This window comes from Vicia villosa, linkage group LG1, assembly GCF_029867415.1.
Source record: "Vicia villosa cultivar HV-30 ecotype Madison, WI linkage group LG1, Vvil1.0, whole genome shotgun sequence".
NCBI classification, from domain to species: domain Eukaryota; kingdom Viridiplantae; phylum Streptophyta; class Magnoliopsida; order Fabales; family Fabaceae; genus Vicia; species Vicia villosa.
Window position 1 is genome coordinate 61,340,782 of NC_081180.1, and position 26,361 is coordinate 61,367,142.

At 34.4% G+C, this 26,361-nt stretch overlaps 2 protein-coding genes across 2 annotated transcripts; one reads left to right on the top strand and one right to left on the bottom strand.

The window, feature by feature from the left end:
* The first annotated feature begins 18,080 nt into the window (after window positions 1-18,080).
* Window positions 18,081-19,129, top strand: LOC131607478 (protein IRX15-LIKE-like). The gene has a single exon (XM_058879485.1). It carries the CDS (start codon window positions 18,140-18,142, stop codon window positions 19,070-19,072), a length of 933 nt encoding a protein of 310 aa, XP_058735468.1. The 5' UTR covers window positions 18,081-18,139; the 3' UTR covers window positions 19,073-19,129.
* Window positions 19,130-20,395: 1,266 nt separating this feature from the next.
* LOC131607488 (protein IRX15-LIKE) lies at window positions 20,396-21,486 on the bottom strand. Its single transcript, XM_058879494.1, has one exon. It carries the CDS (start codon window positions 21,383-21,385, stop codon window positions 20,453-20,455), a length of 933 nt encoding a protein of 310 aa, XP_058735477.1. The 5' UTR covers window positions 21,386-21,486; the 3' UTR covers window positions 20,396-20,452.
* Window positions 21,487-26,361: the final 4,875 nt, after the last annotated feature.

Below are 26,361 nucleotides of genomic sequence, written 5' to 3' on the forward strand. Positions count from 1 at the left end.
GCTAAGCTGTAAGCCTTTTGAGGGAGGATGACGAAAACGATACCGCAACCTCATACAGTATGCTTTTGAACGGACTATGTTGACGATGTACAGGCATTATTTCAATTCCTAAACAGTGGAGATATAAGGATGATAATCCCTCGTTAACCCTTTTGAGCCTAAGTTGCAGGAGTTTTCTTTCTTGAATAATTCAAAACCTTTGATCATAACCTAGGGCAGGGTAGTTCTCAGTTTAATTTGGCTGTGCATTCTATTTTAAGAGAACCATTCAGTACACCTTTCAACAAAGGTTTTAATCACAAGCGTTCATCCGCACACATCAAAGAAGTGTTGGAGATATCAATCATTAAGCAGGGCAGTCAATACCTTTCAAAAAAAAATGAAAAAACATATATACAAAGAAAAGCCTGCTAAGTCAAAAATCAAAAAGATGACTTAGGCAAAAATCAAGGCATCCCGCTGACTGTAAGCTCAAAATAGACGGTTCAGGCAAAAGTTAGGGATATCAACAAGATGAAAAAAGAAGTCAATAAATTCTTGAACAACTCAAAGTTGCGACTACCACAAGGAAGAAGTGACTGCCATCTCAAAAGTTCTCTCTGCTTATGAACCATCATCATTATCAAAGGTGCAAATCCAAAAGTCTCTTGGAACCTGAATGCACAAGTTGAACTAACTGAGCTTAGGATCGAAGATCATCACGAAGAGGGGTGGGTACAATCAATTTTTGAGCCTTTATCCTTCGTTTCTTAAACCGTGAACCAAGCCACGTTACAACCCTTAAAAGTCCTAACTGAAGCATGGTTAGTCCGAAAGCATACTGTCACAAAAAAAAGGTATCCGGACTCCTTAAGGTTTACCACAAATGCTGAGTTGACACTTCGTTTTTTACAAACATCACGTTTTTATAGACATCATGCTTTTACATATCCAATTTTAACGTTTTTTAACAAACTCAAGACAGACATATGCATTGCATCTCATGAATTAATTATTAAACATATTCTGCTACATAATTTCAAATGTTAGCATCAGAAAGAACTTGCACAGGGTACAACTAATGACTGAAAGCTATCCCGACAGACAAGATTACTCCGAGAAGCAATGTCTCCTACATATACAAGAGGCACGACACGCTTTGCCCAATCAATCTGGGGCAATCCGGTCCAGAATCTCTCAAATGCCAAAAAGTTAAGAGGCGTACATCCCAAGTGGGTTTCAAACTATTTCCCGATCAATCTGGGGCAATCAAGTCAAGAATCGAAGAATCTCTCATGGATGCTCGAACAATCAGGGGCATGCATCCAAGTATATATAAAGCTACTCCCCAATCAATGTGAGACATTGTCACGAGCCTATGATTACTGGGGGCATATCGCCCATAGTGAACATCTCATAAAGTCCTCGCGAGGAGAATCTTTCCAAAGTTCCTACTAACTAGGGCAAATCTATGCAAGTCCAGTTCAACATCTTGATCAGTATTCAGTGGCGTGTCGTGAATCAAGTAGTAAGTTACTATAATATTGGGGGCAACTTTCAAGACACCCATGACTCCCCACAGAGCCGAGTTCACAAGAATCACATCCCCACAGAGTAATCATCTCCCAAATACTCTCATCCAACAAAAGATATAGATCCCCAACAGAGATTATATCTTCAACATTGTCATCACTCCAACACTTTGCTCTTCTCCAAACATGGTTTACTAATATCTCTCATCCTCAGTCAGAATACATCAAGATTCTGATTATCCCCAAGAATCCCCAGCTAAGCATCTTCAAGACAAGATTGGACAGTAAAAATCACGAAGACATAGAGATTTATTTTCTCAACCGAGACAACAAAAATCATATTCACATATCACATGTCATAAACATATTCATACAATTGCATACACGTTCATACATAATACATAAAACAGCGCGACAATTGCATACATAACATACGAAGTCCTCATTTATTTTGAGAATCCTGTCACACAAACACATTGCATGCATCATGACATAACATAAGAAAACTAACCTCTATTTTTCAGGATACCACTATCTCCATTTACAAGAGTTAAGTCGACACCTTTGACGGTTCCTTAACAATCTATTTTCAAGTATTAAGTCGATACCTTTGACGGTTCCTTAATATATCAAGAGTTAAGTCGACACCTTTGACGGTTCCTTAACAACACATTTTAGATATAAGTCGACACCTTTGACGGTTCCTTATACAATCTATCTACATATCTGAGTCGATACCTTTGACGGTGCCTCAATGATATGCTTCAAAGTTAAGTCGACACCTTTGACGGTTCCTTAACAACCCACATCAAGAGTTAAGTCGACACCTTTGACGGTTCCTTAACAACACACCTCAGATATAAGTCGACACCTTTGACGGTTCCTTATACAACCTACCTGCATATCTGAGTCGATACCTTTGACGGTGCCTCAACAATATGCTTCAAATTTAAGTCGATACCTTTGACGGTTCCTTAAATAACCCAACACAGATTTGAGTCGATACCTTTGACGGTTCCTCAACATTCAAAAAAGAGAAGACGGCAAAAGCAGAAATTTCGCAACAATCCATACTCCAACAACTACCAGATGGCATCTACAAGCCCATCTCCGACAAAAAGTCCCTACTGCAAATAGGGCAAATTTCTTGGTATTCTAGTGTTCAATCATCTTCCACCTTCAGATACCGACTGGAACACAAACCACTCTACATCTTCAGGTTTAAGATAATTGAACAGGGGCAGCTGTCATACCCCAAAATTTGCCCATACCATTTCCCATATGCAATTTCAAAATCAAAACATAAAGCTCCAAAACACACTCTCCTATACAAAGGCTCTGAGTTAGGGTTTGATTCATTCAAAGGAAAATCACTGAATCAATGGCTCAAGATGATTCCATAGGGTCACCAACATCCCAAAGAATCTCCATATAAAGTTTCAAGTCAAACAGAGCAAATTTAGTCCCTCAAATCCTGATTAGGTCAACAGTCGACTCTCAAGGGCAAAACAGTCATTTCAAGTCAATATATAGTCAAAACTCAAGATATTTGGTCAACAACATCCTCATAACCCTAAAATCATCATTTGATCAAGGGTTGATCATGATGATGCAAGGAAAGATCAGAGAAGTCAAAAGTCAAGAGTTACTATTTTGGGCATGAACTAAAAAAGTCAACCAAACTTTGAAAATTCACCAAATATTCATACTTCATCAGAAAAATTCCCCCTCAAGCTCATTTTAAAGGGAATTCATTCCTCTATCCAATGGTCCAAGAATCAAAGCTCATAGGTCAATGGTTTAAGAGATATGGCTTCATATATTATAAGTCCTTTTCAAAAGTCAACAAAAAGACATTTTTTCAAAAGGACATAAAATGAGAATGGAGAAGAATTTTGATATGAGGTCAAAGACACTGGTTAGGGGACTCTCTGAGGATTCTAAAAAGTCCTAGAACTCATCCATACCTCAAAACTTGAGGGAGATACACCTTGTCAAAGTTGGACTATTTTGGAGGGAAAAATATGAAAGAATTTGAATATTTTTGCAAATGGGCCCAAGTTTTTTTATCCAATCTTGATCCTCAGGTCTTCTAGAGCCCATAAACAATTTTCCACGAAATTATGATGATTATTTGATTTTTTATTGAATTATTAATAATTAAAATAAGATTTAAATCAAGTAAATCAAAGAAATTTGAAAAGATTTGATTTAGTCATATTTTTATCAAATTCAATTATCAATCAACATAAATAATTGATTCAATTTTGTGGAAAAGAGATTGGCAAGAGATTGGACTATATTGGCAAAATTTGACAAATTAAGAAAGATATTCAAATCAAATTTTCCAAAACTTGCATCTAAGGATTCAACAAGATTTTATTCAGTTTAGCCAACCCTAATCAGTCTCTATAAGTACACAAACAAACCAAAGGCAAGGGTTCACGTTTTGGCAGCCTCAAAGAGAACAAGATCCGAGCATAAAAACTCAAGAAATTTTCAAGTACCAATTCTTGGTTGCAGGACGATTCACGGTCTTCTAGTGCTCTCAATACGTTCCTTAGGCGTCACTGAAGCAATTCCAATTGTCACACGCGATCAACAAGCCAAGAACAGAGCCCTATTACTCACGGTTTGCACTCTTTGAAATTCTTTCGATCTCTCCATATCATGATGCATAAACATTATTTGAACTCATATTATTACTTGTGATCATGTGTGGATTGTTTCTGGGTGGTTAATTGATGATATACGCTCGTATATCACGTTATGCCATAATTAGGTTTTTTGAATGATATTTGGGGTTTTACGATTGGGGTAAAATCAGGGGAAAACGATGCTATTTCTGAATTCAGGGAGTCTGGACGATGATTCCTATGGGTTTGCGAAAAGTTTTCGTGTTCGTTTTGTGGTGCTAACGTTTTCGCAGGTGTAGAAAGCAAGGACTTATTACAGCTCATGCACAAAAGCGGTGTAAAAGGGGTTCGTTGCAGGTTTGGTTGAAGAAGACGATGAGGTGGCCACATGTGATTGGCCGGTTTGAATCCCAAAAGCGCGCGAACGGAATTGGGAGGTCTTGTGATCCCGTGCGTTATGAAACACGCGTTACCATGTTCCCTCTCAATCTGGATCATCTGATCATCATCTCTTTCAATCCAACGCGCGCCAGAACGAGGGCGTACCATACACCACGCGCGTGAACCACACTGGATAAAAGCTAAGTTTTTTTTTAATTTTTTTTATATTTAATTGCATAAAATCCATTTAACTATATATTAACATATATATTTCTTTTATTTGTTTTTTTTTCTTTTCTTTTTTTATTTATATGTAAATTATATATTGATTTAATTAAAAACTTTTTTTTTTAATTTTATTTTAATTATTTTCTTTTAACATATTATTAGTTAATATTTATCTTTTTCTTTTATTTGTTTAAGTATATGTATTATTTAAATTCTTTTATCTAAATTATTTAATATATATTTATATATTTATTTTGTTATGTTTTTATTATTTATTTTGTTTTATATTATTTAGTTTGTTTATTTTCTTAATATATTTTTATTGACTTTAATTAGATAGTTTGTTCATATATTTTCCATAATTCGTAAATATTTTATTTTGATTCACAAAAATTCCTAAAAAATATATTTCACACTCGTTTTCATTTTTTATCCCGATTTAATTAATTAGGTCGAGAGACCAATAATTAATTAAATCAATTATTTTACGCTAATTCAATTTTCGCCCTAATCAGGGTTTACGAGATCATTCCTACACTGAAAAAATATTTCTCTTATGCCTTTTCAGGGTTATCAACATGGTTCCTTCCGACTATGCGCCCGATCAAAAACCCAGAGTTAAGTAATTTTATTTAATTCAATTTAAATTTCATTTAGTTTATCTTAAATATTAGGGTTTGTTTTGCATTCATCCCTTCTGCCTTGCCTTTTTCAGGCTCAACCCCGTCAGGCAAATGCCAAGCTAAGTACCTTCTCCCTATTCTATTTTTTAATTTATTATCCTATTTTCTTTTGTAGTTAATGAGGTTTGCCCTCGAATTTGATAATGCACTCACTATATGTTTTCTGTCTTGTCTTTTTCCTTTTTCAGGGTTTATCCATTGCCAAAGCTACGTTGTTGGTAACCCTAAACCTCATTTTATTTTATGCCTCTTATTATTATTACTTGTGTCAAACCCTGATAAGGGATCCGCTGGTTACAATTCCCCTCTCCTCCGCTGGTTTCATTTTCCCCTTCCCTTTATTGCTTTATATACTGTGTGGTTAGTAAAATAGGGAGTGACAACCATGAATTGAATTTAGAATCGCTAATTTACAAGATAATATAATTGAATATAATCACGTGATTGGTGCACACACGCACGCTTTTGGGTAACCTCTCTGTTGCCTTGTTGCCTGTTGCCTTGTGTTTTTTTGCAGAATAAGCCAAGTCCCTCGAATACGAGGATACCTCAGCCATGTTGCCTCGATAAAAAGGTCACGACCCTAAATGATGCTGCCTTCGATACACAAATGACCTCGACCCTCGGAAGTTGCCTACGGAAAAAGGCTGAGGTATCTTCTGGCTGCCTACGAAATGGCTTATTCTGATCCTTGCCTTAGACTACCTGCCCTTCTATGGCATGGGACAGTCTTATGGCAAAGGATGCTTCGATGACCCTTCAACCTCCAAACGAAAGGCTTCCTGCCCTCTTATGGCAAGGATAGACCCTTTCATTCTGAAAGGCTAAAAAGAGACCTATCATCTGAGTTTAAGGTAATTGCCCCTAATTGCCTTGCAATGCTCAAATCTTTTTTATTATATTCTTTCTCATAATTTTTCAAAAGGGCAACGCTTATTCACAAGCTAAAGTCCCTATCTCTTTCATCTACATTTTCTAAACAAACGAGCAAGCAAAGCAATTAAGAGCCCATGGAAAACCATGGATGCAAAGGGTGCCTTACACCTTCCCTTTGCATAAATTACCCCCCGAACTTAGATTTTCTTTAAAGGTTTTTTTCTGTTTCTTTTTGCCTTTCCGAATATTGTTTGGATAAAATAAAAGTCGGTGGCGACTCTTGCTTACCGCAACATGTTCGATTATAAAAAGTCAGTTCACCGTATTACATTAAGAATAATCTGCTTAGCTTAGGACAGCTTCAAGAAAAAGGGTTGGCAATATTGATTCAAAATGGAACATGTAAAGTATTTCACTCTAGGAAAGGTTTAATCATGCAAACTAGTATGAGTGGAAATAGAATGTTTCATGTGTCAGCCACTGCAGCACCAAAGGAGACCATGTGTCTAGAAACAGAGCTAGAGACAGAGAAAGAAGCTCACCTGTGGCACTGCAGGTTTGGGCACCTTAATCACAAGGGTCTCAATACATTGTCACAAAAACACTTGGTAGATGGCTTACCAAATCTGAAGATCCCAAAGAAGACCAGCATCACCTGCTTGATTGGAAAACAACACAGAAGATCAATCCCAAAGAAAAGCATGTGGAGAGCCTCAAGGAAACTACAACTCGTACATGCCAACATATGCGGTCCTCTCAAGCCTTCGTCAAATAGCAATAAGAGGTATATTTTAAGCTTTATAGATGATTTCTCACGTAAAACATGGGTTTATTTCTTACATGAGAAATCTGAAGCATTCCAAAACTTCAAGAGCTACAAAATTAGCGTTGAAAAAGAAGTTGGTGAACACATTGCTTGCTTGAGAACAGATAGAGGTGGTGAGTTCACCTCACATGAATTTGAAGAATTCTGCAAAACTCAAGGCATTAGAAGGCAATTAACAACGACTTATACTCCTCAGCAAAACGGAGTCGCTGAGAGGAAAAATAGGACAATCATGAATGGTGTGAGGGCTGTATTGAACGAAAGGCAAGTTCCGAAGGTATTTTGGCCAGAAGCTGTGAAATGGTGTGTGCACGTACAAAATCGAAGTCCAACTTCAGCAATAGAAAATACAACTCCCGAAGAAGCATGGAGCAATATGAGGCCTACGGTGGCATATTTTCGAGTCTTTGGGTGCGTGGCTCATGTTCATATACCAGATCAAAGAAGAACCAAGCTTGAGGATAAGAGTAAGATGTGTGTTTTTTTAGGAATCAGCGACGGATCAAAAGCTTACAAATTATTTGATCCAGTTTCCAAGAAAATCATTGTAAACAAAGATGTGGTGTTTGTAGAAGAGAAAAGTTGGGATTGGGGCAAAACCAATGAAAAAGGAAAGCTGATGTGTTAGTGTGTGAAGATGAAGATGACAATCTTGAGGAAGAAGAAGTTGAGCAAGAAGAAGAAGCTGAGCAAGAAGAAAATGAAGATGGTGGTGGCAGCTCAAGTGGAATTAGATCACCTGCAAGTGAGGACAGCAACACTACTCCAGAAAGTCTAGTTCAAGGGAAGGACAAAAGAGCTAGAAGAAAACCAATATGGATGACAGACTATGTGACAGGGGCTGATTTGTCCGAAGAAGAAGAAAATCTCATGGTGCTGATGGCCGAAATCAAAAATGATCCATGCTCATTCGAAGAAGCACATCGAGGCATAAAATGGCAAGAGGCAATGAAAGTTGAGATGGAGGCTATAGAGAAGAATAACACATGGGAGCTAACAGATCTACCAAAAGGAGTCAAGCCAATTGGAGTTAAGTGGGTTTTCAAAACTAAACTCAACGAAAGTGGAGAAGTAGAAAAGCACAAAGCCAGATTGGTGGCAAAATGATATGCACAACGATATGGAATCGATTACATGGAAGTTTTTGCACCGGTAGCCAGACTTGATACGATACGTCTAATTCTTGCACTTGCAGCTCAATATGAATGGGAAATATTTCAACTTGATGTGAAGAGTGCATTCCTCCATGGAAAACTTGAAGAAGAGGTTTTCATTGAACAACCAGAAGGGTTTATCAAAAAGGGAAAAGAAGATAAGGTTTACAGATTGAAAAAGGCATTATATGGGCTTAAACAGGCGCCAAGGGCTTGGTATAGCAAAATAGAAGCTTATTTCATACGTGAAGGGTTTGAAAAATGTTCCAACGAACACACCTTATTTACCAAGAAAGAAGGAGGTCACATACTTATTGTTAGTCTTTATGTAGATGATCTCATCTTTACTGGAGGCAATAAGAGTATGTGTGATAAATTCAAAAGTTCAATGATGAAAGAATTTGATATGTCTGACTTGGGAATGATGAGATACTTTTTGGGAATTGAAGTTATACAGAATGAAGCTGGAATATTTATCTGCCAAAGAAGATATGCTCGAGAAATCCTTGAAAGATTCGGCACGGGGAGCAACAATTCCGTTAAGAATCCTATCATTCCCGGAACACGATTATCGAAAGATGAGGCAGGAGATGAAATAGATACCACCGTGTTTAAACAAGCAGTTGGAAGCCTCATGTACCTCACAACCACTCGTCCAGATCTGATGTATGGAGTAAGCTTGATTAGTAGGTTCATGGCAAATCCAAAGTCTTCTCATTGGCTTGCAGCAAAAAGGATTTTAAGGTATGTAAAAGGAACAACTGATTTTGGCATACTTTACAAATGAGGCAGAAGAAACGCAGGTCTCACATCTTATACAGATAGCAACTATGCTGGAGATTTGGATGACCGGAAGAGCACATCAGGTTTTGCTTTCATTATGGGGTTTGGAGCAATTTCATGGGCTTCGAAAAAGCAGCCAGTAGTGATCCTATCAACCACAGAAGCTGAATACATTGCTACTGCACTTTGTGCTTGTCAGTGTATTTGGCTTAGGAGAATATTGGAGCAACTTGGAGCTGAAGAAAAAGGAAGCACGAAAATTAATTGTGACAACAACTCTACAATTCAGCTGTCCAAAAATTCTATTTTTCATGGACGAAGCAAGCACATCCGAGTAAGATTTCATTTTCTCTGAGACTTGGTAAATAATGGAGTTGTGAAGCTGAGTTTTTGTAGCTCTGAAGAACAGATTGCTGACATAATGACAAAGCCTCTCAAATTGAAGAATTTGTGAAGCTTCGTGGAATGCTTGGAGTAATTGATGCAGCTGAAGTTTAAGCTCAATGCAGATGCATTAGCTTAAGGGAGGGAATGTTAGTCAAAATTAGTTATTTATTTTATTCAAGTCATCAATAAAATTCCTAGTCTTATGGGCTTCCTATTTTCTAGGATTAGTTGCTTTTTGAATTTCCTTGTAGCTTGCCATAAAAATTGGCTTTTCTGTCTTGCCTCAGTACGTGTAAAAGGCTATAAAATGCCTAAGGTTCATTTCAATAAACAGACAATTCACTTCCCTTCAAATTTTAGGGTTATTTCATTTTAGTCCCTACAAATTTTTCATTCAGTTATTCCTTGGATGATTTTTGCATTGAGTTAGTCCCTTATGTAGTTTTACTATTTTACGTTGTTCCTCTCTCTTTGTTACTGCACATTACCCTCTATTTCTATTCAAATTATTTTCTTTGGATTTGGCTTCTTTACATGAGGGAGTCACTTTCAAAGGAAAAGTAAGGATGTATATCCATTGATTAAAAAATGCTAGACTATCAAGAAAAGGTCAGACCCATTTATAGATCTTTTATAGGCAGTCTAACCTTGCATGGGCGATATGTGGATTCCATGACTCACACTCTTGACCTCCAAGCACATGGTAGAAACTCTAATAATTGCACCACAACTCCAGTCCAACTAAAGCACAAATTTTGTCTAAGAAAAAAATGAGATGCAAGTTAAGTTGCAGATACCAAAATTTTAATATAGAAGTGGAAATTAGACAGGATACCACATAATAAGTCTCATGGTTTCAGTCCACCATATAAAATGATGGGAGATAGACAAAGACATCAACCATAAGATCAAAGCAAGATAGATGAAATTAAGAATGCTTGGAATATGGATAGAGTAGTGTCACTTGTGCATAAAGAAAAATTCACCACACAACTACTATAAAAGATGCAATATTCTGTTAAAGTAAGATGGTAAATAGCCAATATAATTTTTTTATTTTTTATGCAGAAATAAAATCAGTAAAAAGAAAGTTGAAGTAGGTCCTATTGTAGATTTTTTTCCTTCTTAGGTTGTTTGAACATGTGTTAAAAGGCCTCATAGAAACATATCGATTAGAAGGATTAAGAAAATGAAGGATATTCCAATAATCTAAAGTAGAATGGAGTCAAAATAAACTATATGTCAAATGATTAAAAGGGATTTAAATGGCTGATCTTTATACATATATGGTTAAAACATTTGAAAGATGTCAAATATTTTATGCATAGATTCAAACACAATCCAAAGATTTCCCTACCAACTATTTCATTAATTATTTGTGAAAATTTATTATTTTTAAAGTTATTTAAAGGGGGTTTTAAACCCCCGCAATCTATCTCTTTTTTTAATATTGACTTTAATTGACGTGGCGTGCCACTTAAGCCCCCACTAGTAAAATCTAACGGGAGGGACCAAAAATAAAAACGGAAAATATTATGAGTACCGTTGTTTGAAGAAAAATTTTATAGAGCCTAAAATTGAAGGTTGTCATATTTATAAGGACCTATGACATATTTAACCCTTATGAGAATAACCACCATTCTAAAAGGGCTTAATTTCACCTTGTTAGTATGCGCACATTAGTAACCCTTTTGGGCCTTACAAAAGTTTTGAATAAATTAATAAAAAATCTAATAAATTATTAAGAAGAATGCATGAATGAGTCAAAAAGTCAAAAAGTAAAATTTTGGAGAAAAACATCAAACAAGCCCGCTAAGCGCGGTCCTCTTTGTACAACCAAATATTTTCGCGAGCCCTCTTAGCGCGCCTAGCTGGCTAAGCGGGATTACACTTTTTGGCACTTGTTTAAAAGGCACTTGTAGATACTTTTCTTAATATTTATCATTTTCCAAACACACAAAAATCTGACCTAAGGTGGAAAAAGTATCTTTTCTTCGTTTACTACTCAAAATCAAAGCTTTCAAGCTTCAAGCTTTGATCTATTCAAGTTTGATGCTACTAAAGCTTTGTTTCTTGCTTGTTGTTCAAGTTACCATGATTATGCATAGCTAATTTCATCCTTGTGTCAAGATTAGAGGTAGTTGATCTTTATTTGTATGTATTCCTCTTGATAGTTTGTATGTGAACAAGTTAATTATCAATATAGATGTTTAACTTTACTTTAATTAGTTTATCTTAGCTTGATTTATTATTGAAAGATAGTTTCTTGACCTAAGTTTTCATCTATGAACAATCTAACTCTAGAAATAAGTTTGGGAGTTGATATTCACTTGTATTAAGATTTCATAGTTATCATATTGATAGTTAGCATGAGACATCATCTAAGAATCAATGTGATTAAACTCACAGTATTGTTTTGGACTTGAAACATATTGAGAGGATACATGTGTATATTGGTTTGAAATAAGTTCACATGCTTCATTAAGAGAATAGTTATAAACTAGATTAATGACCCCTAATCTTGACATGTTTTTATCAATCGTTTAAAACCTCAACTCTTTTTACCGTCATTTAACAATTTTCATGCAACCGTTACGTTTTAACACTAAAAAATTTCATACCCAAGGCCGTCACAAGTTTTTGGATGCCCTGTGTCGATTAGCCGCAATTTAAGCATAAAAAATTATTAGAGGCCCTATGTACTCATGATTTAACCTACCTGATATTTTATGAGGCCCTATTTAGCTATAGTTTAACCCTGGAAAATTTGATGCCCTGTGTGGTAGCCCGCTTTGCACACCCTCAAAGACGGCCCTGCATACCCTTTGCTTAAAACAATTATAACTATAGAACGACGGTAGCATCATTCAATCTTTGTGGATACGATAAAGAAAATACTTATTCTGTAAAAGTGTTTCAACAGAATCCCACCTCGCAAGGTGTGTGTAATTAATTACACCAAACGAACACCTCCAATCCCGACTCCTCAGTAAATGCAGCATATAATTTCCCCCATTTTTTAAAAATAGTTACAGGATGTTTTACACTTCACAATACTCTTTTCAAAAAAATTAAATTTCCAATCATCATTTGTGAGATGGAAAAACATATACATTTTAAAAATTAAAATAAAACTGCGTTACGAGGTGAATAACACCCTGCAAGTATATTGATTTGCGAGGTGATTATCACTTGGCAAAATCACCCGACAAACTTGATGTTTCTAGTAGTGTGAACATCCAAACCATTTCATAAAGATTTTTGTAAGGAAATTCATCATTTTCCTGCAAACATTAATAAAATGTAAGTGATCTTAATTTGCTCAATAACTATAAATATAATTGATATTTAAAGGAATTTATGATAAATCAATTGTAATTGCAAAAAGTAAATATTACTCCATCTGTTTGTTTATAGGTTGCTTTGAGAAAAATATTTGAATCAATTATTTTGCTTTTTTATTTGGAAACTCTGCCTCTTCTTTGTAAAAATACAATATCTTGAGTTATCCAGGAGAACCTAAATCCATACTTTTATAAACAACTAATAAAAAACTTTAATAAGTTACGGCAATCATCAGCTACCACACCCAAATGCTGATGTTTTGTTTATTCCTAGGAAGTTTATCTCTGTTGCCCATGATCTAGCTCAATTAGCAAAATCAGTAGGATCAAAAACTTGGCTGGGAGCATGCCCAGTAGTGGAGGATCATTCCTCTTTGTTGTTCTCTTCTTCTTAGTAATGAATCGTATTTTCCATCAAAAAAAAAAATAAACAACTAATAAAAAAAGAAAAAATTAAAATTTAAGCTTAAATGCAGTTTTAGTCCTCCTAATTTAATTTTTTAAGTTTTTAGACCCCCTTTAAAAAAACCAGTTTTTTAATCTTCTTTATCATATTTTGTGTTTTTTTATTGGTCCCCCTTCACATGGTAGTCAAAACTGTGACATGGCATGTTGAAATTGGCTCCACCTATTAAACTATCTTGCAAAAACTGTTAAAGGGTTTCCTACAATTTTACAAACCTTATAAACTCTTAATGTGAAACTGTTTTTCATAGAAAATGAAGTTTTCTTAATCATTTTCTTTCATTCATACAAACCCATTTTCATGGTATCATTTATGAGTTTCACATGACAAATCAACAAAAGAGGTGAATTTGGATTCCATAGGAGAAATCAACAAAAAGGATGAATTTGATTTTTAGTAACAACAACCCAATTTTTCAGTAACAACAACCCATAAAAATTTGAAAAAGAGAATGAAAACTCAATTGCAGATGAACAATTAAGCCCAAAATAGAAGAGGGATTTTTTAAGGATTTATGAAAGAAGGGGAGGAAAAAGATGAATAGGAAGAAGAATAAGGCTTTGTTTTAATTTTCTTTTCTGATTTAATAATTAATAATAAATATAAATTATAAATAAATAAAATGTTGATAATGATAAATAATGTTTTTCCAAAATTATTTAAATGACATGGACAAAATTATAATGGTGTAGGACAAATTTCACTTTGCCATGTCATAAATTTGACTGCCATGTGAAGGGGGACCAAAAAAAAAAACAAAAATATGATAAAGAGGGACCAAATAGTTGATTTTTTTAAAGGGGACTAAAAAGTTAAAAAAAAATCAATTTAGGAGGACTAAAACTGCATTTAAGCCTAAAATTTATTTAATATTTAATTTCGTGTTTAATTAGTATCATGGAGTGATTGTGATAATAGAGGGGAGAGACAATTTTATTATTATTTTTTTAATTAATAAAAAAATTGTGATTAATTGTGTATAAATTCAAGTGTTATGATTGTGTTAATCTAAATATTTTCCATTATCTAGGGTTTAGGCAGGGGCATTACCGAACCTTTTTTATTTGGAAACTCTTGATCTTCTTTGTGAAATTCTATGTTGGTACATTTTTGTAAGATACATTCACTAGAAATATGAGGCCTTTTGACTCCTATCTATCATATCTTCTATCTCCACTGAATTTCTCATGCCCTCTTCTGTATTGTTTTTTTTTTATAAGAAAAGGGATATATTAACAAGCACTAGGGGTGCTTAACCCAAACAAAAATACAAAAGAAAGGAAAGAAAAAAGTGGAAAAATTCCCCAACCAGTCTAAGAACAACCAAAAACACCTACCTAAAAAACGGTCTCGGATCCACACACCAATCAGGCCAAAGTATAGTGTCATTCACCTTAAGAAAAGACATGAACCATTCCCAAGAAATAAATTTGATAAACCCCATCCCATCAAACTTAGAAACAATAATCCGTTTGAATATAACTTAATTCCTACACTTTCAAATAGCCCAATAAAAAATCAATCCAAAAAATCAACCCACATCCAAATGAAAGTGTACCTTACAAGAAATCTTCAAGAAAGCAATCCGCTCCAAAATAGTTCCGGCTGGAGTGACATCATCCAAATGAAGCCAAAGAAGCAATTTATTCCACCAATATCTAGCTATGTCACAATGAAGAAAAAGATGTTCCAAATCCTCTTGAAACCGACAACACAAGGAGCACACCAACAAATTAGGATCTAACAATATTCCACGTTTTGCCAATTCCACTTTCGAAACAAGTCTATTCCAGATCAATCTCTAACCAAAAAGATGAATACAACTCAGAACCTTTGTCTTCCATAAATGAGAGAAAGCTGAAGAGACCAAATTATTCAAAGGAGATCTCAGAGACTCAAGTAACAAGATGGTGTCATAAGCATTACTCACCGCGAACTCGGAAGGATTTCTCCACCACACAAATGAATCATCAATCAAATGATATGGATGAACCGGCGCGAGAAGAGTCACCAAATCAACCAATTGCGACGCGGCTGCCTTGTCCGTCGAATCACAATAAATACCAAGAGACCAATTCCAATGTTCGCCATCCCAACTACCCATATCGGCCACCTTTGCATGCAGATCATTCGACAACGAAACTAAATCCGAAAATAGGATTCCAAGAGGTGTTGTGCCTAACCAAGCATCAAACCAAAATTCCAAAGAGAGGTCATTTCCAAGTTTGTAAGAGATGGAAGATTTAAACCAATTTGAGGATGAATCCAAGTCCGCGCAACCAACCGAACAAAGATCCTTCCACCAAAGGGAAACTTTATCACGCGAATGATAAGAAGGTTCCTTTAGCATTGCTCTTTGAATATCTCCATACCTACAAAAAAGAACGTTAGTCCATAATGAATTCTCCGCATTCAAAATGCGCCACTTCCATTTGCTAAGAAGCACATAATTGAACTTTCCACAATGTTTCACACCAAACCCTCCTTCTTTTTTATTTTGGAAGACACACGGTATCCCAATTAATCCAATTAACCTTCTTGTCTTCTTCACCACCCCAAAGAAAAGACCGTTGAATTGCAATGATCTCGTTAATGATAGACTTTCTTTTCTTACCTATAACCTTTCATCGTATTGTATTTTTTTTTTTGCTCTCGCTCACATGTTATTAAAATTCATTATTTTTTATTTTATTATTCACGTCTTTTTCTTTTTTTTTTTAAATAAAGGCCAAAATATATTAAACAAAAGAAAATAGTACAAAGAGGAGGGGGGCAAAACCAAAACCCTCAAGAAGAGCAAAGCGAGAAAAAAAAACAAAAGATAGACAACAAAAACACATGAGATAACTCATAACAAAGAAACTAGTGAGGCGTACGGTTGGAGGCACCTACCTTGAAACCTTTGCACGCCTCAGGCGGTTTATTCTTGTGCTTCCTATTTTTTGAAACCGCCAATTGAAATGGTTGACTAGTGATTTCATCCAAATCAACAATCTCATCTCTCTTATCCATGTTAGCCCAAGATTCACTAAGAAACTTCATAGCTTGTTGAACATCTGAATCTGAATCTCCATCATGATTCTTGTCAATTTTACCTTGATCAATGGTATCTATATCAACTAAACCACGCAAATTTTCATTACCTTGCGCACCCAAGTCATCTTGATGCAACACATCAATACTCACAGCATTCCCATCAACAGTGGTTTTCAAACAATGAACAAATCCTAAAAGAGGATTATTATCAACACATGTAGCATTTTCACATTCAACTGATTCCTTTCTTAAATCTTCATTCTGAGACTTATTCCCCGTGTGTTTATGCTTCTCCTTAGACACCCTTTTCTCTTGATCCACTTTAACAAGTTTACAAGACGAAAAACTATGACCAATGTTATGACAATGCGAACAGAAAAGAGGCAAATTTTCATATTCAACGTTAACAAGAAACGCAAAATTTTCTCTTTCGACCCATAATTCATGTCTAATTTTAACAGATAAATCAATATCAACTAAAACTCTAGCAAAATGTCCAAAAGATCTCTCTAGAGGGCACTTACTTGTTGCAGCATCCAAACACATTGGCGTTCCGAGACAACTAGCAATAGCAAAGATAATATTGGGACTCCAATATTCTTGTGGCAAATCAAGAAAACGAATCCAGCATTGAACTGTTGTCTGTTTGTGGTTGTGAGGATTAAAGTCAGGAGTCCAAGAAAATTTTTTGAGGAAACCTGGCTTAAGGTTCCAAGAAAGCACCGCACGAACACAATGTACATCCTCAGCAGAAGAAAAAACAAATTCATAGAAACCTCTTCCTAAAGAAACAATTCCCCATTTACTTAAAGGCTTCCAAAGAGTGTCTAATTTACCACGCAAGTCTTGAAGTTTCAGGGGAGGATCTCCTTTAGACAAAATCAACCTTCCATGAAGATGATTTTTACAGGATTCAAGACTAATCTTGTACTCTTCCTCCGGAATTTTGATAGCTATGTCTTCTCCTTTCAAACTAGATTTCGGAAATTGACCATGAGGGATAATAGCACATGTCTTACTCAACACTTGAGCAAAAGATTTTGCGCTTGTACCCTTCGCTTTAGGAACCGTGGCTTCACCTGTGACATCCGAAGATATATCTAAAGCAGACACCGGTTTTTCAACAGAATTCACAACACTTGCAAATGTAGACTTTTCAACGAACAACATTTGTTAAATTACTCAAAGGCACATATAAAGACGACCCAACAAGTTCATTCTCATTCAGAAGAGAGCCAAAATATTCTTGTTCTTCCATGAAAACTCTAGTCCAACCCAAATTAAAATACAGAACAACAGCGGCAAAGCAGAAAAACAGAAGCAAACCTGTGAACACGGCTGGTTGAAAACACCGTCGGATGTCGTCGGAGCTGTTACATAACTGTTCACTGTCGAAACTGTTGCAGAAGGGTGCCGTCAAACAACACCGTCGAAAAGGATGTCGTCAAACACCACCACAAATCCTTTAGACTATTTCACCGTTGGAGCTGAATCATCTTCCTCAAAGAAACCTAAGCCACAAACCCCTTTTACTAGGACGACTTTATTGTTGAGAAAGATCTTAACATTTATCTTTTTTAAAGATAAAGTATAATTCTACGGATCTTATAAACTCTAAGAAATTCTTACCTTGCAAAGTTATGTGATGTTATAAAAAGAAGTTTTTTTTTTACCCATCAATATTATTTCCATACCAAATTCAAATAGCCTTGGATGTAAGAAGTGTATTAAAAAAATTCAAGTCCTTAGATAAATCTTAATTTAAGTTTTCAGAATCTCTTACACTCCACCCTCAAAGGAAAGAGAGATTCTAAAACTCTATACCAAAATGAAGAACACAAACACCAACACAAAACTCATTCTTCTTCATCCTTATATCCAGAAACAAGGAAACTCGAATCGGTTATGGCTTCTTGCATTCATCTCAATTCTCACTTTAGCTTTCCTTGCAACACTCATTTACACAAGAGACAGAGAATCAACCTTAAACAACGCAAACACTTCCATAATTTCATCTGTTATTACTACTACCAACGCTGTTTCTGCACCATTACCAGCAACAGTTATCAACACTCTTATTCACTATGCTTCGAAATCAAACGACACGTACCACATGACATACTCAGATCTCAAACCGATCTCCGACGTGCTTCGAAAATGTTCGTCTCCGTGTAACTTGCTCGTTTTCGGTCTCACACCGGAGACACTTCTATGGAAAGCACTTAACCACAATGGAAAAACAGTGTTCATCGATGAAAATCGATACTACGCAGCTTATATAGAAGAAAAACACCCTGAGATTGATGCTTATGATGTTCAATACACAACGAAAAGAAGCGAGATGAAAGAGTTGATAGCTTCAGCTAAAGAGCATGTAGCAAATGAATGTAAGCCAGTGCAGAATCTATTATTCTCGGATTGTAAACTCGGAATCAATGATCTTCCTAACCATGTTTATGAGGTTGATTGGGATGTTATATTGGTTGACGGACCGCGCGGGGATTGGCCGGAAGCTCCCGGGAGAATGTCCGCGATATTTACCGCCGGGGTGTTGGCTAGAAGTAAGAAAGGTGGGAACCCTAAAACTCATATTTTCTTGCATGATTTTTCTGGTGAAGTGGAACAGGTTTGTGGTAATGAGTTTTTGTGTAAAGAGAATTTGTTGGAAGCAAGTGGAACTATGGGGCATTATGTTTTGGAAAGGATGAATGAGAGCAGTGTTCAATATTGTAAAGAGTCTTCTTCATCTTTATCCACTTAGTGCATGTCTGAAATCACGGTAAATTTGACGAAATCACAATGAAAATGCGATTTTTTTTAATAAAATAATCGTTGTGTGATTCTGAAAATTTTACTGTGAATTTAGACATTCACTTATTTAGCCGGGTTCTTCTTCCATTCAGATTTGTAATAATCATGTTAGTTACACAATTGGTTCATTTTCCATTGGTTATTTTACCCTAATGGTGTTTTGGGTATTTATCATCCATTTTATTATCCATTTGTGTTTGTATGTTACTTGGTTTGAAGCTTGTAAAAATTAATAATTCTTTTGTGATAAGATCCATGAATTCAATTTTTCAAAGTTTAATTGAGTGGAGTTAGTTGGAAGTTCACATTTGGTGTGTTTAAAAAAATAGCATTATGTTGTTTAAGTGAATTAATTAGTACTAATGATGAGTCCACGACAATGACTATTACAACAAACTTGTTGAGTGTAAAGTTGCTTTGTTGTCTCCGAAAAAAACAAAAACAAAAAAGAATAAAGGTTGCTTTAAGTTCAACTACTACGGGTTTGTTAAGTAAACTTGTTGAGTGTAAACTTGTGTAAGAGAATTTGAAGAAAAATTACCTTTAAACTGTTTCAACTCTTTATAGAGTTTCTTTGTAAGGGTTGCACCCCTAGTGCGATATCTTATAAAATTGCTTATTAAAAAAAAAAAAGTATTGCATCACCTTACATGTAAATTTTGTGGGATTGAATTAAAAAAAAAAAGAGAGGAGAGAATCTAAACCACCATTGGAATAGATGATGTTGATTCCTTAGCAACCAAAGGAATTGGATTGGTTCAATTTCATTTATCTATGATGCAAGTTTACTTAACAAACCCGTAGTAGTTGAACTTAAAGCAACCTTTATTCTTTTTTGTTTTTGTTTTTTTCGGAGACAACAAAGCAACTTTACACTCAACAAGTTTGTTGTAATAGTCATTGTCGTGGACTCATCATTAGTACTAATTAATTCACTTAAACAACATAATGCTATTTTTTTAAACACACCAAATGTGAACTTCCAACTAACTCCACTCAATTAAACTTTGAAAAATTGAATTCATGGATCTTATCACAAAAGAATTATTAATTTTTACAAGCTTCAAACCAAGTAACATACAAACACAAATGGATAATAAAATGGATGATAAATACCCAAAACACCATTAGGGTAAAATAACCAATGGAAAATGAACCAATTGTGTAACTAACATGATTATTACAAATCTGAATGGAAGAAGAACCCGGCTAAATAAGTGAATGTCTAAATTCACAGTAAAATTTTCAGAATCACACAACGATTATTTTATTAAAAAAAATCGCATTTTCATTGTGATTTCGTCAAATTTACCGTGATTTCAGACATGCACTAAGTGGATAAAGATGAAGAAGACTCTTTACAATATTGAACACTGCTCTCATTCATCCTTTCCAAAACATAATGCCCCATAGTTCCACTTGCTTCCAACAAATTCTCTTTACACAAAAACTCATTACCACAAACCTGTTCCACTTCACCAGAAAAATCATGCAAGAAAATATGAGTTTTAGGGTTCCCACCTTTCTTACTTCTAGCCAACACCCCGGCGGTAAATATCGCGGACATTCTCCCGGGAGCTTCCGGCCAATCCCCGCGCGGTCCGTCAACCAATATAACATCCCAATCAACCTCATAAACATGGTTAGGAAGATCATTGATTCCGAGTTTACAATCCGAGAATAATAGATTCTGCACTGGCTTACATTCATTTGCTACATGCTCTTTAGCTGAAGCTATCAACTCTTTCATCTCGCTTCTTTTCGTTGTGTATTGAACATCATAAGCATCAATCTCAGGGTGTTTTTCTTCTATATAAGCTGCGTAGTATCGATTTTCATCGATGAACACTGTTTTTCCATTGTGGTTAAGTGCTTTCCATAGAAGTGTCTCCGGTGTGAGACCGAAAACGAGCAAGTTACACGGAGACGAACATTTTCGAAGCACGTCGGAGATCGGTTTGAGATCTGAGTATGTCATGTGGTACGTGTCGTTTGATTTCGAAGCATAGTGAATAAGAGTGTTGATAACTGTTGCTGGTAATGGTGCAGAAACAGCGTTGGTAGTAGTAATAACAGATGAAATTATGGAAGTGTTTGCGTTGTTTAAGGTTGATTCTCTGTCTCTTGTGTAAATGAGTGTTGCAAGGAAAGCTAAAGTGAGAATTGAGATGAATGCAAGAAGCCATAACCGATTCGAGTTTCCTTGTTTCTGGATATAAGGATGAAGAAGAATGAGTTTTGTGTTGGTGTTTGTGTTCTTCATTTTGGTATAGAGTTTTAGAATCTCTCTTTCCTTTGAGGGTGGAGTGTAAGAGATTCTGAAAATTTGAGAGAATTTGAAAACAAGGTTTGATTTTAAAGAAGTATAAGAGAGAATAGAAAGAATGTGAAGTAAAAGAGAAACAAAAAAATAAAATATTTTAATGAATGTGACATTTTTGAAGGCATGAAAACAACGTTTGATTAATTAGTGTTAGAGTTGAATATGATTATTCTTAATGTGGTTGGTATTTTGTGTTGGAATGAAATAATTAATTCCTAATGTGGATAGTTTTGTTTATGAAGGAAGGTTAGTGTTGAACTAAAATAATGTTAAGGGGGGTGGGAATAGTAGTAGGGTAAGGGTGGTTGGAAAAGAGATAAATTAGAGAATAGGTGTAGTAGTGACCTAGTAACTAATTACAAGCAAGAAGTCGCTTTTACTTGTTGAATTTAAGATTTTGTTCCTACGTAACCAAACTCTAGAATATTGGTAATATACTTGGACAAAGAGCTACCTATGAAGGAGACAAAGTACCTGCAATTAGTAAGTAATTTATTGTAACACATGTTATTATCGTGTAGTATTTAGTTTGTAGTGGATGATATGGATGAGTAAGTATATACTAATTATAGTTTAATACAGTAATAAGATAATTGTTTCTAGGTAAAGAAATTAATCAATCTAACATACATAATGTTTTTTATGAGGTGCAAGGATCTGCTCAAGACATCTAATGTCTTTGGAGAAAGAAGAGTACTTACAAAGAATGAATTGTTAATAATATAATTAACATGAGAGAAGTAGAAGAATAATTAGAAAACTCAATGATTCAGTCTTCTATGCTTCTAGTACTTTGATATAATTGATTTACAATGACCTATAAAACTCTTAATTATGGTGCATTCAAATGATATAATTATAAATTTTAAGGAATTTAAAATTATAGATAAATCAAATATTCCAGACTTTCCAGTTCAATTCCCTTTATTTATGAACTTTTTTTTATAGAATGATAAGATTCTTTATTATTAACATTTTTAGGATAACTTTTATAAAATTTTAATTTAAAAAATATGGAAAATTTGAAAAAAAATTGAAAATTTTTACGGAGTACTTTTGAAAATTTCAAAAAAATATGAGAATCAACTTTTAAAATTAAAAGAATAATAAAAATTAATTTGACATTCACACTATAGTATAGAGAAATTTCAAACTTTTAGTTTTTAGGTGTTATTTAAAAAATTTTAAATTTAATTTGAAGAAAATACTTTGCAAACTTGCATTTTTTAAAAATAATTTTCAAATATTATCATCTAAATGATAACTAATGGAGTTTAAATTACAATCTCAACTTACAGTCTCGCACGAGGGACTCAATTTAAAGTCTTGCCTGAAGAATTTGTACTTACTAATAAAAATACAAATACAAATGCCTGGCACCCTTTGGGTGGTAAGGATATAGTCAAAGGTTTTGGCACCCTTAGGCTAGTATGGATAGTCAAAGGTTTTAGTATTTTTAGGTGTTAGGGCAAGTTCACGAGGGTGATTGAGCCATAATTTAGAGGTATTTTCTATGTGGTTAGAGCAAGCTCACGCTAGTAAGTGTAACATCCCGATTTTTATTAATTATATTAGTAATTATATTATTTGGTGTTTTAATAATTATTTGCTTAATTTAGTCATTTCTGATGTTTATCGAAATTTTCGCGTTTTGGGACGATTTAGTCGGTATTAGTTCGGGATAGCGGGTCAATATTTAATCGAAAATTTTAATATTTTTAGTATTAGAAATATTAATGAGTTAATATTTAGCGTTTTGGGAATTTTCTGAGTAATTAAAATTAGACCGGAAATATGAGACATTGAGTTATTAGAGGATTTTATCCGTATTTATTTTATTATATTATTTTATTTTACTTGGTGTGTTAAATAATTATTTAATTGTTATGAAATATAATAATTAATTGAATTAATTAATTTTGTGTATAATTGTGTTTATTGGGTCTAATGGGTTAATTAAGTTATTAGAGAGATATAATTAATTGGGCCTAAGTAGTAGAAATAAAATATGAAATTGATTGTGGGTTAAGCCCATTAAAAAAAAAGATAGTAGGAAAGAGTTAGGTCATTCTTTCATTTTTCATAACTTTGGTAAGAAGAATAGAAGGGAGAGGAGAAGAGAGCATAGAAGAGAAAGAAGAGAGGATTGTAGATTCTTGAAGAGGGTGGATTAAAATCAAAAGGTAAGGGTGTGAATCCAAGTTATTATAAGTAGATATACGTGGGTAATGATGATTGAGTTAGAAAATGCATGATTTGGAATGGGTTAGATACCATGAAGTTAGGATTTGGGGATTTGTTATATTCTTGAAAACCCTAACATGAATCTATGTTTCAATCTATGAAATTGATGATTTATATATGCTATGATGTTTCTATATTGAATTCCATGAATGGGTATGTGTATAGAACATGATTTAGTGCATATATGTATGTTTAAGTTTCACTTGAAAATGGTTGATTTGGAATTTTGGTGAAAATTAATGGAGCTTAGAATCTTGTTTTTATGATCCTAATAATTGCTATATAATGTATATAGGTTGTATGACTATTTATTTCATGAAAAATGATGGATTAACATGGTTTTATGGTGAAAAATTTGGGTTGGACAATAGTATTTTCGCAACAGCAAACAATATTTTCGCAACAGCAGACAGTATTTTCGCAACAGCAGTTTTCTGGTTTTTGACAGTATTTCCGTAACAGCAAATTTTCTGGTTTTGACAGCATTTTGAAAAACTTATAAATTCAATAACTTTTGCCTCGGGTGTCCGTTTGATGCGCCGTTTGGACCGTTGAAAAGCTAAAATAAATTCCTATCTTATTAAATTGGATTGAAAACCATTAGATAATAATTTAATATAACTTATATTTTTTGTATGTGTTTGATCGGTATGAATTGATAATGATGTTGTATGTTACATGCAATTAGTTGTATGTATTCGAATTTTATGAGCCAATGATGATGCCTTGTGATGAATTAACAATAATATGTTTTTATTAAGAAGTTGAATCAACCGTGTCATGTTATATCTTTTGATCCGTAACTTCTTTTATGCGCCGTTTGAAGCATTAGGAAGCCATTGTTATTATCTATGTGATAGGATAGAATTGGTTGGCACTTATTGAATTAATTATGATGTTGTTGTGTGAATAACATGTAATTACGTATATGTGAGTTATGAATCGATGAATTATGAATAACATTTGTTGATATGTTATGTGGTATGATATTCATGAGGTGTGCGAGTGAGTGTATGCTATTTAAATGCAACTGTGGAGAATGATTACTTGATGACTTAATCATTATGTGATAATGTATGTCATGGATTAATGTTAATTGTGGATAACATGTATTGGTATTTTGTACCATGTGCTAATTGTGATATTTGGAAACGATGAATGCTAATTGTTATGCATTGTTGTAATTGTCGTATGATAAATGTGTTTTGTACGATGGTGGAATAATTCAATTAGTTGAATTTTGGTAATATGCTTGGATGTTAAGATTATATGGATAATTCTTAATTGCATATGTTTTGGTAATTGTATGTATACATGATGCTTAGATTTAGCAAATGTATATGTTGTTTTTGGAGAATTGTTGAGAATGACATTGATTGGCATGTATGCTATATGTTATTGTGATTGATAAATGCTATGTGAATGCTTTATTGATGATATATGCATGTTGTGCAACGTTTGGTGGATAATTCGAATTGTGCGAATTATTGTGGTATGAGGTATGTTAAGATTGTGTGATAATCTTAATTGCATATATATATATATATATATATATATATATATATATATATATATATTGTAAGTCTTGTTGCACATGCATACATGGTGGCTTTGAAATAGAAGCGGTGAAACTTTGGGTTCACATGGTTGACCTTGATCCTCGATCGGAAATAGAGGTGGTGAAACTTTGGGTTCACATGTTGGCTAGGATTCTAGAGGTAGAATCGGAAACAGTGAAACTTGGGTTCACAATGATGGCTTTGGTCTTGTCCGGATCGGAAGCGTGGCTTGGATTCTAGATATTGAATCGGAAAGCGGTGAAACTTTGGGTTCACATGGTACCACATGCATTGAGTCACATTTATTACATTCGAGTCACATTGTGTGCTATGTGATTGTTTTTGTATCAATGTGATTGTTTTGTGTGATAATTGATATATGGTGTATGAATGTATGTTTTGAGAAGAGTGATGAATTGTGAAATGTATTCTTGTTGTGTTTTGCATTTCCCATTATTATGTTTATCTATAATAATTTGAATTCTCACCCTTCTGTTTGAATGACGTTCATCGTGACATCGTGCAGGTTCCGACGATTAGTAGCTTGTCAGAGGATTTAGCCGAGGAGCTCCTGAGTTTGTTGTTTGATTAGGTAGCGAGTCATATGCTCTAATCATTAACACTTGGGGGGTTTTATTTGACTTATGCTTATGTTTGGATATTTCTATCTTGTATATATTTTGAATTGATACTTTGGATATGTTGTTGACGGCTATGTTGCCTAGATTTGATTTGGTTTAGCATAATTGGATATGTTAATTGAGTTCGGTAAATGAATATAGTATGGGATATATTCATTGAAATGTTTGAGTTATAATTCTTCCGCGTGCGATATGCATAATTTATGAAAGCGTGATATTTTCAAAATGTGTTACGATATGATTAGTGCATGTTGGAATGTTTGTTCTAGGTTTTCATTGTGATGAAAATAACATGTGACGCCTCTTTGATTGTATGCATACTTTACTCTGTGAATAATATGTTATATTTGGGGTTAGAAAAGGGGTGTTACATTAGTGGTATCAGAGCATGGTCGACCAGTTGGTCAAGGTTATTACTGTCTTTTATCCCGTTGTATTAGATTTGTGTATTTGACACGATCGATACTGTTTT

Bases quoted from the DNA above. Each gene is read 5' to 3' on its own strand.
- LOC131607478 (XM_058879485.1), top strand. From the start codon at position 18,140: ATGAAGAACACAAACACCAACACAAAACTCATTCTTCTTCATCCTTAT.
- LOC131607488 (XM_058879494.1), bottom strand. From the start codon at position 21,385: ATGAAGAACACAAACACCAACACAAAACTCATTCTTCTTCATCCTTAT.